Source organism: Sus scrofa, chromosome 1, assembly GCF_000003025.6.
Source record: "Sus scrofa isolate TJ Tabasco breed Duroc chromosome 1, Sscrofa11.1, whole genome shotgun sequence".
Taxonomy (NCBI): Eukaryota; Metazoa; Chordata; class Mammalia; order Artiodactyla; family Suidae; genus Sus; species Sus scrofa.
This window is the reverse complement of record NC_010443.5, coordinates 123,553,717-123,569,731: the sequence shown is the minus strand read 5'-3', so window position 1 is coordinate 123,569,731 and position 16,015 is coordinate 123,553,717. Positions and strand designations below refer to the sequence as shown.

The 16,015-nt window shown below is 36.0% G+C and overlaps 1 protein-coding gene across 2 annotated transcripts in view; it reads left to right on the top strand.

The window, feature by feature from the left end:
- SLC12A1 (solute carrier family 12 member 1) overlaps positions 1–16,015 on the top strand; it is an 89,764-nt gene that overhangs the window by 1,924 nt on the left and 71,825 nt on the right. For both annotated transcript variants that reach the window (XM_005654446.3, XM_001926142.7), the window contains exons 3-4: positions 12,241–12,375; positions 12,533–12,608. In XM_005654446.3, the coding sequence (XP_005654503.1) occupies positions 12,241–12,375; positions 12,533–12,608 (211 nt within the window). The remainder of the gene's footprint in view (positions 1–12,240; positions 12,376–12,532; positions 12,609–16,015) is intronic.

The window sequence follows — 16,015 nt, the reverse complement described above, 5'->3', positions numbered from 1 at the left end:
CTTACTCATTCAGGTGATTTCCTCCTCCTTAAGAACACTGTAAATGTGACAATGTCCAAAGAAGAAGTTTATTCCAAATGGTCTATCCTCTGTACACAACTGTCCCCAGTTCCCAATAAACAGAAAATACACAAATGTGTTTCACAAGTGTTTACTGACTGAGGACAGAGAACTGAAGAATTAATCCTGTAAGTTAGGCAATATGTGGTATCTTGTTTACAGTTATAGTCTACTCAATTCACACTTGGTTAAACATGTCAAACTGAATACTAAGCTGGCCTCATCTTAGTGTTATTGACTCCACAACAGTTGTTAAAAAAAAAAAAATCACTGAGGCTATTAACTGTTGTTAATACTGTGGTACTGGCCTTTAGTGCACATGGATATTTTTTACATTCTTTAAAGAGAGAGAAGAGATTTATAAGATTCAGCATTTTATCCCTTCCTCTTCAAAACCTTGCTTGAGGCTCCTGAGGGCACTTAAGCATATAAAAGTAACTAAATTAAATTTAAGTACAGAAGCAGCAGAAGTGGCTAAACTTTTCATTATTTAAGGAATATAGTCAATCTGCTAGAAGCATGAGGCAGCACTTTTTCTAATCTTGTTGCAAATCATTTATAAGTTTAGTAGATTTCTTCTTCCATAACTTGCTCTAAAATGTTGATGCACTTTACTTTCTTGCTCTTCTAGAACACAATTTCGAATGAATAGCATTCTTTATGGAATATAATTACTTGCTAAGAAAAATAATTAGTTGTCACATATCTAAATGCAGTCTACTCTTACCCAGGTTTTAAGGTAAGGGAAAAAAATATTGGAACAATTCCTTTCATATTCATTCATTCATTTATTCAACCATTTTTAAATTAAATGATTGCCCACTCTGGAGAGTTCAGAAACACTGCTAACATGAAAGATGCTAATAAAGGTGAAAGGCTCCCTTTAGATGCTGCTCATCCTTCTTTCCTCAAGAAAACCCCTCTCCATAATCTATTCCCGTTGGTTTCTCAGGGTCCTTGACTCTGGGTCCTACCACATGGGACTGAGTGACTTCCTGAGAAGGAGCCGTGCTCTGTTCCTACACCACGTCTCCCCACCCAACCTTAATTATGCTGTCTCCTATATCATATCAGCAACACTCTGCTAAATGGCTGCTTGCCTTATAGAAGTAAGGTTTAGATTCTATCTGATATATTTGGTGTCTTAAAAGAAGACAGTAAGGTAGTGATTTCAGATAAAATGGCAGCGCCCAGGAGGGCTGTTGAGAACAGGGGAATTAGAAGCTCCTGGAGTCAGACTGAGGTGTTACTTTCCATTTCTATATGAGAGGAAAGGGTAGAGGAAGAAAGAATAGGGAGAAGGAAAAGAGGGGGGGACATTTTGAGAGAAGAGGATAAAAATAGTTTGCAAGATGTAGGAAGGGTAGAAAGAGAAATTTAGGGTGTTATAAAGAGATTTCAATTAAATGAGCCAAAGTCCTTGTAGACCTGAAACCTTATTTCACCATACCCTACCTCATTACACATGATAATTTTTAAAGCTGCATCCTTGACCAACATTTGGATATTCTCACTCACTCCCTTCTCCAACTTACAACAGAAGAAAATAAAATTTTAACTCTATTAAAAAAGAAATGGCATAAATTCACATTGTTCTTAGTACTGATCTTCTAGAGAGAGGAAAGTAGCTGATTTATAATTTCTAAAGCCATGGCTTATGTGAATCTTTATATATGAGGAGAAAATCTCTGAGGGCACCGTTGTTAGTAAGTGCCTGCATGACCATACAGGAGGAATGCAATAGCTGCATTTGACAGATTTGATGACTGTTTGGGATACCATATTATTTTGAAAAGGTGAAGTGAGAGAGACTAAAGGCTTAGCTTTGGTATTTTTTTTCTCAGAAAGAAAGGAATGGCAAATTAAATATATTAAAAAATAAGTTTAGTCTCAATGCCTTGAATAATCATTCTGAACCACTATAGTTACTCTTTTTATAAACTTGAACCTCATTTATCTAGGAGTTCACATTGATTAAATTATCCAAAAGTATCCACGTAACCAAATTGGAAGCCGAATCCAAATGTAACCACAGAATCTACAATGGGCACATTCCTACAGCCTGGGCCATTTTAGTGTCCTTGAAGTTTTGAGCAGTTCTTCCACGTGTTTTCTTTCTGTGCTCTCCTTTACACATTAACAGTCTGGACCTCCTTCAGCTCATTACTTCCTTGCTATTGAATTTGATTCTGCTATTCCCCCACTTTTACCCTGCCTCCCAAATAAAAGATGAAGACCTGCAGTATAATATGGCTAAGCTGCCATCTCCTTGTAGTCCTTGACAATTTTATGGTAGTTCCTCAAATCACAGCTAGGAATGTTCAATAGAACGCACATTATATATCATACTCAGACATGTCACTGATTTTATACGCAAAAAAGATAAACAGTAGTGTTTACTTAAACAATTTAAAAGTAGGAGTTCCCTCATGGCTCCGCAGGTTAAGGATCTGGCATTGTCACTGATTTGGCTCTAGTTACAGGTTCGGGTGTAACCTGGCATGGGCTTGATCCCTAGCCTGGGAACTCCTACACACCATGGGTGCAGCCAAAAAAAATTTTTTTAAATAGAAAATAATTGACATAGTATAAGTTTGGAGATTTTTTTTTTTTTTTGCACCTGTGGTTATAATGCTTCAAAAGCCGTGTAGGAAGGTTACATTCATACTAAATGGCAGAACATATTTAGTCAGAAATCAGTTGTATTTTGTGCAAATCCTAGCTATAACTTCTAAAGTTGGAAGAATTACATGGCCAATTTGTCTTAATAGGTAAAATAAAAAATAGGTTTGAAAGACATGAAGTCTCTACCTTAAGCAAAATGCTAGGAGTGACAGATATTGACAGAATTTGTAATCCCAATGACTTGAGATCATACTGAAGAAATCCTTTTCATTTTCCTATGTAGCGAAGAGCTAAATGCTTATACGAGTGGCCATGAATTACAGATTTCTGGAATCTCTAGTTAAAAGCAGAAAAAAATGACTTCATCCCTTACTTGCTCTGCATAACTTTGATTGATCTTGCAGGATGCTTGTGAATATTAGTAAAGTCTAATTAGTAAAGTCTGGCACTTTGCCTATAAGAGGTAGAATGTCAATAAATGATTATTGATGATGGTGATGATCATTTTTATACCAGATACTTCTTTTAAATTTTACTAAAAGAGTAAAATGCACAATGAAAAAAATACTTAACAAGTACTGAAAATATATACTGAAATGTCTCTTATCTATAGTAAATCTTCCGTGACTCTCTCCAGAGCAATCATTGCTGACAGTTTCTTATAAAAGCTTCCAGTAATTTTCTATGCATATGCAAATATATACATATATTCCTGCCTGTCTAATTTTCGGTCTGTTCTTTTTGCAAAGTGTTGGGACACATTTTACAATGTTGCCCTACACTCTGTTGCTTTCATTAAACAATGTACATTGGAGATCTTTCCATATCAACACATGAATTATGGTTTTTAGACATCTGGAGAAAGTTAATCTAGTATTCCTACTTTGTAAAAGTAATTCTTTTTGTATCCAGCTTGTTTCTTGCATCCACCTTTTCTTACACAATTCCAACTACAGAGCTAATCAAAATGGAATTCCATTTTAGCCTTACTCACCACCATTTCTATTAGCACTAGAAAAAAAATGTTATTATAAAGACTGAGAAAAATATGTAAACTTTCCATTAAAGTCAGTGTTCTAATGTCATTGTAATAAACTGCCTATGAGAAGTATAAAATACTATGAAAATTAGGATGTAAATATTATTATTTTCAGTGACACCAACTGTATAGAAACTGATCTAAAACAAAAACAATGTAATGATTCCATATTTGGGTCTTTAGGCCAGTAGCAACTAAAAATAGTTTGTAGATAAAAGCATTGACCAAGTAGAGTCAATAACAGAAATTTTGAGAATTTTTTATGTGTCATATGTGGTGCTCACACTTGACAAATCCTCATTCAATCCTATCACATCCCTTAGGTACTATTATTGTTATTTTATAAATGAGGAAAGGTTTATAAAATCTTACAGATCTTTAAGAAGAGAAAATAAAGACTCAAAGAAGTCAATAAACTTCCAAGGTCAAGAAGCCAAGGTCACATGGCTAATAAGTTGAACCTACAACTGCATGACTCCAGAGTCCAAGCTCTTTTATCACTATTTTCCATCATCAGCTTATACTCCTAGCTTTGCCTCAGCTCATTCCACAGCTATATAAAATGATGGAACTCAGGCACAAAGAGGAAATCTCAGCTCAGTCATGTTGGGCTGGTCAGGAGATCCCAATTTCTTCCTTGTTTCAGGGCCTATGCCAAGAGACCATGTGGTTTCTCCTACATAATTAACTGTAGGATTTTTATTGTCATTATTACAAGTATTTATTAGCTATTTATTTACAGGAGCTACTGTATAAAATGAGTTACAGAGATTTGACCTCTATTCTGGAATTTTATTTTATAAGTCAAATGCTATTCGTATGGATATAAATAAAGGATACATAGTCTAGTTAACAAACATTAAACCACATAAATCAATGTATAAATGTTTATCTTCTGTCAAAATATGAAAAAAAACTTTAGCATTCAAATTGGGGAGCTCCAAAATTATAAATAATCACTAAGCTAATAACAGCCAGATAAAATAGGCCATAAATGCTTTGAAGGCCAGTGATAACCAGAAAGCACCCCTAAAATATTTATTGGAATGAAACTTTGCAGCTAAGGATTCATTTTAATACATGTTAGGGTTTCTTAATAACCAAGGCCAGTTCTCCTGGAAGCTCATACTGTAAAAATAATCTGTGGAAACAAAACAAAAAGTGATTAAATTCCCATTATAACCAGTTCAGTGGTAGGTAGTGAATAGAATGGGATTTCCCTGAAAGGTACACTTGGTAAATGTTAAGAATCATTTAATTTAATTTTCTTATGCTGGCTTATTATACATAGATACTTTCTGGCCTACCATCAAAATAGAGGTCAATTTTTACATGTGCTATGCATTTTCAGATATACTAAAAATACTATGATTGTAAAGTGTGGCCACTAGTGGCATGGTATATAGTAACTTTTAATAAAAGAAAAAACCTCATTTTCATAATTTAAAATATTCCCCTTTATCACAAAGGGATAGAAGTGTATAAACATAATAATATTGATTGATAACAAAATATGATTAGAATCATACATTTTTTACTCTGAAATGAACTTTACGAATTATCTAGTCCTTACTGGGATCAGTTTTAAAATTATCCAGTGGTAGGGGTGTGAGAAGTTTAAGTGGAATAATATCAGCCATATATCAATAATTTTGTTGAAGCTGAGTAATAATGAACATGTATTACTCTCTCTACTACTGCATATGTTTAAATATTTCAATAATAAAATAAACTTTAAAGTAATGAGGAGGGGATAAGCTAGGCCTAAATATTTATGGAACTGTTTCTCATTGATGGTCTAAGATTTCTGCCATCCTGAGATTAAAAGCTAAAAACTTGAAAATATGAATAGTAGCAAGTATTATCTCATTATAACTTAAAGAATAAACATATGCATTTCTTTCTTCTTGGATGATAGCTGGAAAGGCACCTGTCATTTTTCTGGGATCAGAAAAATAATGCATTTTATATTAAATAAAATAATTTAATCTTTCATCATCAAGAAAAATCCATTAGGAACTTACTTATACTGCTTGTGATTAAAGCTTTACTAGTTTATCAGTATTGGAGGGGGAAAAGTCTTTTATCAAATGAACTTTCCTTCTTTCTTTCCATGTACTTTATTTTACCTTCTCTGCATACTTAATGCACAGGTAAAACTCTTGGTAAATAAATAATCATTCCCTAAAGCTATGCAATTTAAAATGCATTTATGAAAGGTTGCAGGTCATCATTTATGGTAATGGAGTGTGAGCAAACAAATTACTTCAAAGCATGAAGGAAAAAAACTGGTTTCAGGCAGCAATCATAAAACTTTCAGTCTTTGAGACTTTGGTCCCAAGAACATGCACCAGCCATGAGTCTGCCAGTCCCTGGTTATAGCTCACGGCTACCAAGTCCCCACAGACCCTCAACCTGAAGTCTCATTCAGTACTTTGATGATGAGTTAACTTTAAAATTACTGTTTGGACTTACAAAGGAGGTATTTATTAAAGAGTAAAACCAGGTTTTGCTTTGCTGGGTTAGAAGAGGAAGATGGCAAACATAGAAAAATGATTTCGCCTGAGAGTAAACTACTTCAAAGTAAGATTTTTCAGAAAACTGATTGGATTTATCCTCATTGGCAGAATCCAGGAAAGGTTAAGGAACTTGCTGGAGGACAGCTCTGAATTAACTGCATAGCCAAAACCATATTCTAAGTCTCCTAGTTTATATGGTGCAGCGATGTTTCAGCTCTCACCCGAGAAAAGCAATTGAAATGGATTCTGTACTATCAGACCTTTATTGTCAATGGAAGAAATATACATTTGAGAGGTTTTTTTCCCCCTCTGTGTTATAAATATATTTAAAACTTTGAAACTCTGGCAGGTTGAATGTACTTATCCAAGAGAAACTTGAAGGTCCTACTGTGACACTATCTATTTTTGAATAATTTAGAAAATTATTACCTAATTTCTATATATAATGATTTCCTTGACATGCCCTCATAGAAAATTAGTTTTGCTGCACATCGTGATGTCCTGGTGATAAATTGAAGAACTGCTAAACTGTGACCAGAAGGGCATCCCTCAGAAATGTTCATTTAAGGGGAAATTGTAAATATCCTATTCATTCTTTGGCCTATTCTGTAAGGGGTTTTTCTGTTTTGTTTTTTGTTGGTGTTTTTTTTTTTTTTTTTTTTTTTTTTTTTTTGCAGTCATTGGTATTCTCATTAGTCCAGATCTAAGGGTCACAGTTACTATCAGAGTTCATCAGAGAGCAGAGCAATTTCCTGGACCAAACCCTCAAGTTCAGGTTTAATGAGAAAAGATGGGTTTTATTTCCAAGATTGCTTTTAAAAAGCGAGTGACTAAGGCTCCGTCTCTTGGGATCCCCAATTAACCCAGAGAAAGGAAACTGCCTTCTCCCTGATTGAGTAGCCACTGATAGTCTGGCCATGGGATCTTGATTAACTACAATATTGACAATTTTAAAAGTTTTGCTCAAATCAAGTCAAATAAATAAATTGCCTAACCAAATAATCTCTTCAGCATTCATGAATATTTTAACACATTCCTCAATTCCATGCTCTCATTGATTTTTCCAGTTACGCAAATTGAAAGTAACATTTGACCCACTCAGCTGCCTTATGAGCATAGAATCCTTTCAGAGAAAAAGAGGTTTTTTTTTTTTTTTTTTTTTTGTCTCTTTGCCATTTCTTGGGCCGCTCCCGCAGCATATGGAGGTTCCCAGGCTAGGGGTTGAATCGGAGCTGTAACCGCCAGCCTACGCCAGAGCCACATCAACATGGGATCTGAGCCGCGTCTGCAACCTAGACCACAGCTCACGGCAACGCCGGATCCTTAACCCACTGAGCAAGGCCAGGGATCGAACCCCCAACCTCATGGTTCTTAGTCAGATTCGTTAACCACTGTGCCACGACCGGAATGGCGAAAAAGAGTTTTTAATTGGAGAACAACATCAAATGTTTTTTTATCTGAAATTAACTATATTGTATAAACATATGAGATCCATTATGCAAGCCCTAGCCACATCGAACACTTGAAATGTGGCTAGTATAAATTGAAATGTGCTATCAGTGTAAAATATACACCAGATTGCAAAAACATTGTATGAGAACAATTATATAAAATATTTCATTAATATTTTTAGATTGACTATAGGTTGAAATGATATTTTATACAGATTTATTAAGTAAAGTATATTAAAAACAGTCTGATTTAGATCCATCCTGCAGAGGGGAGTGCCCCTGTGGCTAATGAATATTTATATTGCAAATAAGGCAAATATATTGTATAAAACTTAATTTAAAAAAATAAAACTTTTACGGCTGCACTTGCAGCATTTGGAAGTTCCTGGATAAGGGATTGAATCCGAGGCACAGGTGCAACTTATGCTGCAGCTTTTGGCAATGTGGGATCCTTAACCCAGGGAGTGAGCCAGGGATAGAAGCTGCATCCTCATGGAGACTACGTCGGGTTCTCCACTTGCTCAGCCACAACTGGAACTCCCCAAAATTAAATATTTTAAAATGTAAGGATCCATAACTGAACCCAAGTTATTGCACTAATTTCTTTTTACCTTTATAAAAGTAGCTACTAAAAATTTTTGAATTACATGTATGACTTTCATTTACAGCTGGGATAGATTACCAGTCTTTCCCTACTTCAGCCTCAGTTTCTATGGGCTTTGTTTATTTATCCATATCTTACGTTGATATGAATATAGCATGCCAACTTACACTTATCTGTGAAAACAGGGACTGAGGATACTTCAGATTAAGATATTTCTCAGGTAATTCAAAACTAAATTTTAACTCTGTTTCAATTTCCTTTGCCATTTAATTTTTTCCTTAATGCTGTTAGAAAATAACAAGATAATCTGGCTTGGGATTCATTCCCTTTCTCTTTCTTATTTAATGTGGCCAGCAAAGAGGAAAAGATGAGAAATGGAATAGCCAATAGGGAAGGAATAAAAAAGAAATAGGAGGCAAGCATGGATAAGATATCAGGTCACCTGCTTTTAAGTGGTAGAGATCAGGTGCCTTCAAGTCCACTTTATGGATTCAATACTGTTTATCAGTGGCCAGCTATATGGCAGGCCCTGTGTTGGCTTTGAGAAGTAACTCACACCATGATCTTTCTCCAACTCAGTTCACATGCAGTAACTCTCATCACACTGAATTACAGTGGCTACCCAAGTGTCATACTAGTATCATGAAACAAGTCTATGGGAGAACAGAATTAAGAGAACTCTTTGCTTAGAGGACTTGCTAGAAGAAAGAGACAAGAAGTCAAAGTCACTTGGAGTGAAGAGCTTCAGTTAGGGTTATCTTTTTTTTTTTTTTTTTCCTTTTCTATATATATATATATATATATATTATTTTCCCACTGTACAGCAAGGGGATCAAGTTATCCTTACATGTATACATTACAATTACATTTTTTTCCCCACCCTTTGTTCTGTTGCAACATGAGTATCTAGACAAAGTTCTCAGTGCTACTCAGCAGGATCTCCTTGAAAATCTATTCTAAGTTGTGTCTGATAACCCCGAGCTCCCGATCCCTCCCACTCCCTCCACCTCCCATCAGGCAGCCACAAGTCTTTTCTCCAAGTCCATGATTTTCTTTTCTGAGGAGATGTTCATTTGTGCTGGATATTAGATTCCAGTTATAAGTGATATCATATGGTATTTGTCTTTGTCTTTCTGGCTCATTTCACTCAGTATGACATTCTCTAGTTCCATCCATGTTGCTGCAAATGGCATTATGTCATTCTTTTTCATGGCTGAGTAGTATTCCATTGTGTATATATACCACCTCTTCCGAATCCAATCATCTGTCGATGGACATTTGGATTGTTTCCATGTCCTGGCTATTGTGAATAGGGCTGCAATGAACATGGGGGTACATGTGTCTCTTTTAAGTAGAGTTTTGTCTGGATATATGCCCAAGAGTGGGATTGCGGGGTCATATGGAAGTTCTATGTATAGATTTCTAAGGTATCTCCAAACTGTTCTCCATAGTGGCTGTACCAATTTACATTCCCACCAACAGTGCAGGAGGGTTCCCTTTTCTCCACAGCCCCTCCAGCACTTGTTATTTGTGGATTTATTAATGATGGCTTCTGACTGATGTGAGGTGGTATCTCATGGTAGTTTTGATTTGCATTTCTCTTATAATCAGTGATGTTGAGCATTTTTTCATGTGTTTGCTGGCCATCTGTATATCTTCTTTGGAGAAATGTCTATTCAGGTCTTTTGCCCATTTTTCCATTGCTTGATTGGCTTTTTTGCTGTTGGGTTGTGTAAGTTGTTTATATATTCTAGAGATGAAGCCCTTGTCGGTTGCATCATTTGAAACTATTTTCTCCCATTCTGAAAGTTGTCTTTTTGTTTTCTTCTGGGTTTCCTTTTCTGTGCAAAAGCTTTTCAGTTTGATGAGGTCCCATGGGTTTATTTTTGCTCTAATTTCTATTGCTTTGGGAGACTGCCCTGAGAAAATATTCATGATGTTGATGTCAGAGAGTGTTTTGCCTATGTTTTCTTCTAGGAGTTTGATGGTGTCCTGTTGTATATTTAAGTCTTTCAGCCATTTTGAGTTTATTTTTGTGCATGGTGTGAGGGTGTGATCTAATTTCCTTGCTTTGCATGCAGCTGTCCAGGTTTCCCAGCAATGCTTGCTGAATAGACTTTCTTTTTCCCATTTGATGTTCTTGCCTCCCTTGTCAAAGATTAATTGACCATAGGTGTCAGGGTTTACTTCTGGGTTCTCTATTCTGTTCCATTGGTCTGTCTGTCTGTTTTGATACCAGTACCACACTGTTTTGATGACTGTGGCTTTGTAGTATTTCTTGAAGTCTGGGAGAATTATGCCTCCTGCTTGGTTTTTGTTTCTCAGGATTGCTTTGGCGATTCTGGGTCTTTTGTTGTTCCATATAAATGTTTGGATTGTTTGTTCTAGTTCTGTGAAAAATGTCATGGGTAATTTGATAGGGATTGCATTGAATCTGTAGATTGCTTTGGGTAGTATGGCCATTTTCACAATATTGATTTTCCCAATCCAGGAACATGGAATATCTTTCCATTTCTTTACATCTTTGATTTCTTTGATTAAAATTTTATAGTTCTCGGCATATAGGTCCTTTACCTCCTTGGTCAGGTGTATTCCGAGGTATTTGCTTGTGAGGTGCAATTTTAAAAGGTATCATATTTTCACTTAGGGTCATCTTATAATGGGTTTGCCAATGGTACACCAGTGGCCAAAGAGGCAAGAGGCCTTGGACATGGCAAAAGCAAGAACTTCACTTGCCCCCAAATAAATCTTTATAATAAATTTCTTTCCCCATTCTAAAGAGGGAAAAATCCCTTGTCCAAAACCTCTTAGTAGGGATGTTGGAACACATCATCCTAGGCTTAACCCAATTTACAGCACTTAAAGAAGAGAAATTTACTCTTTAATAATGATAATCAAGTGCTGAACCTAAAAGACTCCCCAATGGTTTCAAATGCTCACTTGAGACGGGTGCTTTGGGAGAGCTCATTGGGATGTAGTCTAACCATTAAATAGTCAGGTAGTTGCTAGATAGGCTAAATTAAATGGATGTATCTGAAATTATTCAGTCAAATCTAAAAGAAAAACCACAGAGTTGTTCTTAACTTGAGAAACTAGCACTAGCAATTTCCTTCCATCTGGAATTCAGAGACTATCCTACTGACAGAGAAGTTTTTTCAAAATTAGGCCACAGTGGGGAAAAAAAAAAAAAAACCAACTAAATAAAGGTTTTGACCTTTTTTTGTTGTACTTACTCCTTATTTCTTCTCGGCTTACTTTTCTAGTAGTCAGCAGGGAGACTTCTTACCTTCTGTACAATACTACACATCCCAGGCAAAGACATATCAAATCTGAAACTTCCCCTATAGGAATAGCATCCTTGTATTCATACGGTGACTTTACACCTTTTAAGAATACTCTAAACCTTTTTTTTCTTCTTAAAGGAAACACTTCTATATGTTCTTTTATTGAGTCTTTTTAAAGATACTCTTATGTGAATAGAGATGTTTTATTATCATGATTTTAGATGAATATAATGAAGCCCAGGGAGATTAATGCAAAGAAGGCCAATCACTGCATTAATGAGGAAGGTTAACTTCCTGGCCCTCTCACCTTACTTCTAAAAGACCCTCATTCCTCTTGCATCCCCCCTTCTCTCTTCTGATCTTTTTGTATTTTAAATTTATCTAAATCTGATTATTCTCCCCTAAAGCAATATTCCCACCAGTAGAAGAACTGCCCAGGTTTCTTTAACACCCTTGTGGTCTTAGTTGTGCCTAAAATCACCCACAAAATGAGCACATCAGCTCCCAGGGCAAAAAAATAATCATCCTATTAAAATGATTAGAATATATTCCCTTTTGTGTCTCAAGTTTTATGTCAATTGTTTTGACTTTCTTTTGGAAGTTTTATGGACCCTCGTGTTGACCAGATACTGTGGTTTTGCTATCTATAAAAATACAGAATGTAGCAGTGGCCCCGGGTTCAGCTGATGTGGTTGCTAATGGAGATGGGATGCCTGGAGATGAACGATCTGAAAACAAGGAAGAAGAAGATCAAACCGGTGGTGTGAAGTTTGGATGGGTGAAAGGTGTGCTGGTGAGAAACCTCCTATGTATTACAAATGAAAACGATCTGTTCAGTGTCCTAGTGGACTAAAGTGTTCACAAGACCTGAACACCAGAATTGCAAAAACAGCTGGGTTTTGCCCAACTATTGCTTCTAACATCCGTTTCCATACTTCTTCAACCCACAGGTAAGATGCATGCTGAACATCTGGGGTGTCATGCTCTTCATTCGCCTCTCTTGGATTGTTGGAGAAGCTGGAATTGGTAAGCATTTTCTCCCTCCTCTGTGGTTTTCAATGTAAATTAAAAACTCAATGAGCAACTTGTTTTTTTACCATTAATGCTGAATGTGAGATGAAGGTTATAGAATTAGTCTGCACTTGGGCTCTTTTACTTTGCCTCTTTGACCATGTTTGTTAAAGAGGAAAGATAAAGTGCTAACTCCTAGGAGACTGGAATTTTCCAGCTTGCCAGCCAGATAAACACTCAAGTAATTAATTCTATCATTTCATAGAGTTTAGGTATACAGGTATATAGAAATACAGTCATTTTAAGTAACAGTGTTCCTATTTGGGGACATACTGACGTTTATCAGACTATCCCCCCATATAATTATTAGCAAAATTTCGGTGAACAAAAATAACTTGTGGGAAAACTAATGAAAATGTGACCTAATAAAAATGCTAAATTGTTGAACATTTTCCAAAGAAAATAATTGTGTCACTTTCAGGTACAAACAGTAGGAAAAAGGTTAATAAAGTATTACCAGATAGAAGCTTAAAATGAAAGATAAAATAACTAAGATAATCTATGTAACTATTGCTAATTTTTCCAAAAGGAAGATGGATAATGTTGAAATTATTTTGAGTGCTTTTTTAATGTTTTTAAATATTATATTCGATTTAAAGTATTGTCTCCTGTGGCAAATATTTTTATTGAGAGTATATTAGTAAAATTTATACGAGAATTTATTTGAATTTTTTCTGTTTCTGATTTAATGTGATAAAAATTAATGATGTTCTACTCTATATATGGAAAATACACTATAGATTCACATTAGGGGAATACCTATAAGTCATTAATAACAAGAACATAGGAGTTCAGATGTGCTCTCAGATTCTACTCCAAAATGTGTCTCAATTCACATTTAAAAGGTACTTGGTCATTATTTATTACCTTCACTCCTCAAAACACATTCAGAATCACCAGAAGACTAAGCAAAAAAGAAAGGGCTGGAACCAGTTCCCAAAGTTTTTTCTCATTGCATGTTTGGCAACTGCTGGGTTCCTGACAAAGGGCTGCTTGCTGGCTTTATGATGCATATCAAATGAACACTTACAGCCTCGGGGTCCAAAATAAGTATATGCTGTTCCATGGAAAATCTGCATCTTAATATTGCCAAGTAGTTGCTCCAGGGTTTCACGCAAAATTAGTTTTTTAAGGGCAGTTTAGTAACTTATTGAGATCATCAGGAAACATTACTTTGTTTGGAGGTGTGAGTGTAGCCCAGGGCAAAAGTAATTCTTTTTAACGCAACTTATTTAAAATCCATATGTTTGGGCAATCATCTGAGCTTTAATCAGATCTTACATAACTCTTCACAGTCATCTCAGTTTCATGTTTATTGCAAAAAAATTGTAGAATGTGAAGAATTCTATCTTCTGCTAAACTGTTTATTATACTTTCAGACATCAGTTTTGTATTAATAAGGACCTTTTATTTGAGTAGTCATATCCAGCTTCATAAGAGAGAAGCTTTCTACCTAAATGAGGGTCCAGTGGGTTTTCCTTTGATAAAAGGGGTTTTGTGTTTTATTTTTCAATTCTGGGAAAATAGACTTTAGTGAGTAGTAGAAACTTATTGTTACTCTTAGTTTCACTGGACTTTGCTAAGAACTTAAAGCTGAACAAGTTGATTAAGTCACCGTCTGGGTAACATTTAGGTTCCCTTTCTGGGGAGAGAAAATAAATACAAGCAGTTCCTTCTTGCTTTGGGGGTAGTTTAGGGAAGAAACCTGAGTATACCTTCAAGCCCAGGCCCTGGGAACAAAGCCGAAAGGAAGCTATACCCAGGTGCAATGGTAGCTACAGTCCTTGGGTAACTTACACACATTATAATTCCCATAAATTGCAGCTGCCTTGTCTCCAAAAGCATATGGTAGAGTGAACTGATCATGCCAACTAGTTGTTCTTTGTCCTGAATACCTTGGCTTGGGCATGAAAGTATCCAACAGACTTAACCATCAAGCAAAGAAGAAGGGTGTAAAAGGGGTATGACCTGAAGCGAGTCATTTATATTCTGTGCATTTCACTTTCTCATCTGAAAATGAGTAAGCTGGATTAATTGTTTCCCAATCAATTCTTTGAAGATAAAGCTAAAGAACCTTGCTGAACAGGCAGACACAAATTGAGATAGGCTGAGTGTAGCTCAATAATCAGATTGTGGGGTGCATAAGAATTATCTGGGAAGGTAGTTAAAAAACTGCAGAATCCTAGGATTCAATTTGAAAGATCCACTCAGTAAGTCTGAACATTTTTAATAAGCACCCCTGGCATTTCCTGAAGCAGGTGGCTCAGGGACCACAGTTTGAGGAAACTATGAACTGAATGCTTCTAAGCTGCTTTTACCTTTGGATTTTATGTTTGCTTGAGAGAGAGAAGCAAATCCCTTGCTATATAAATATATACAATTTTGTTCCAGCATTTCAAATGGTTTACAGAAATACATATAAGTCAGAAGGATAAATTAAGAATTATTGGAAAAATAAAGGCAAAGGGAATATAAGGGTAGGGAAATGATAAAAGTCAGAGTAGGCTTAATGCTATGAAGCACAAACTATATGGTTCTGTATGGTTGCTGCAGTGAGCTAAACATTTGATATCAAACTTCCTCAAAACAAAGTCAAGAGTTCAAACAATGTGCAAAAAAAAAAAAAAAAAAAAAAAAAAAAAAAAAAAAAAAAAAAAAAAAAAAGAGAGAGAGAGAGAAGAAGAAGAAGAAATCTACCTGAAACCACATAGTGATGTAGGGGTGATGGTCACCACACGATCCCTGCAAAAGATATAAAGAATTTAGTGCAACTATGTCTTACAATGCCGAACTTTTAAGGGCCCAAATCAATATAGTCCCAAATCTGCATCTCATGCCCACAGTTAGCCTCTTCCTACTGCACTTTAATCTGTAAAAATAGCCTAGAAACGTCTGCTAAAGCCAAGATATTACTGGCGGCATTAAATGGGCCAGCTTCCAATATCTCATTCCCATTTCTGTCCTTAGCCTCCCTCCACTTCCCCTTCTTCTAGGGCCTGGCCATGGAATCATGGCCTCTCTTGGCTAACTGCTGTTCTTATCACCCTTGGAACAAGGGAGTCTACCAACATTTGTGAAGCATCCACTTCATATCAGGGAGCACACCAAACAGGACCAGGGTAGAGCATTCTGGCTGGAGCCAAAGTGATTTCAGTGGCTGTGATCCTGAATTTGAAGTTGGCCTCCATTGAGGAGGGTATTGCAGGGAGGAAAAACTCTTTTTCCTGTACTCATTGGCTAGGGCCCGTAAAACTAGACTGACAACGTACATATTAACAAGGGGAAACGATCAGAAGTTTATTAACATGTGCATCGTGCATACACATGGGAATTCTCAGTGATGAGTAACTCAAGGGGCTTAC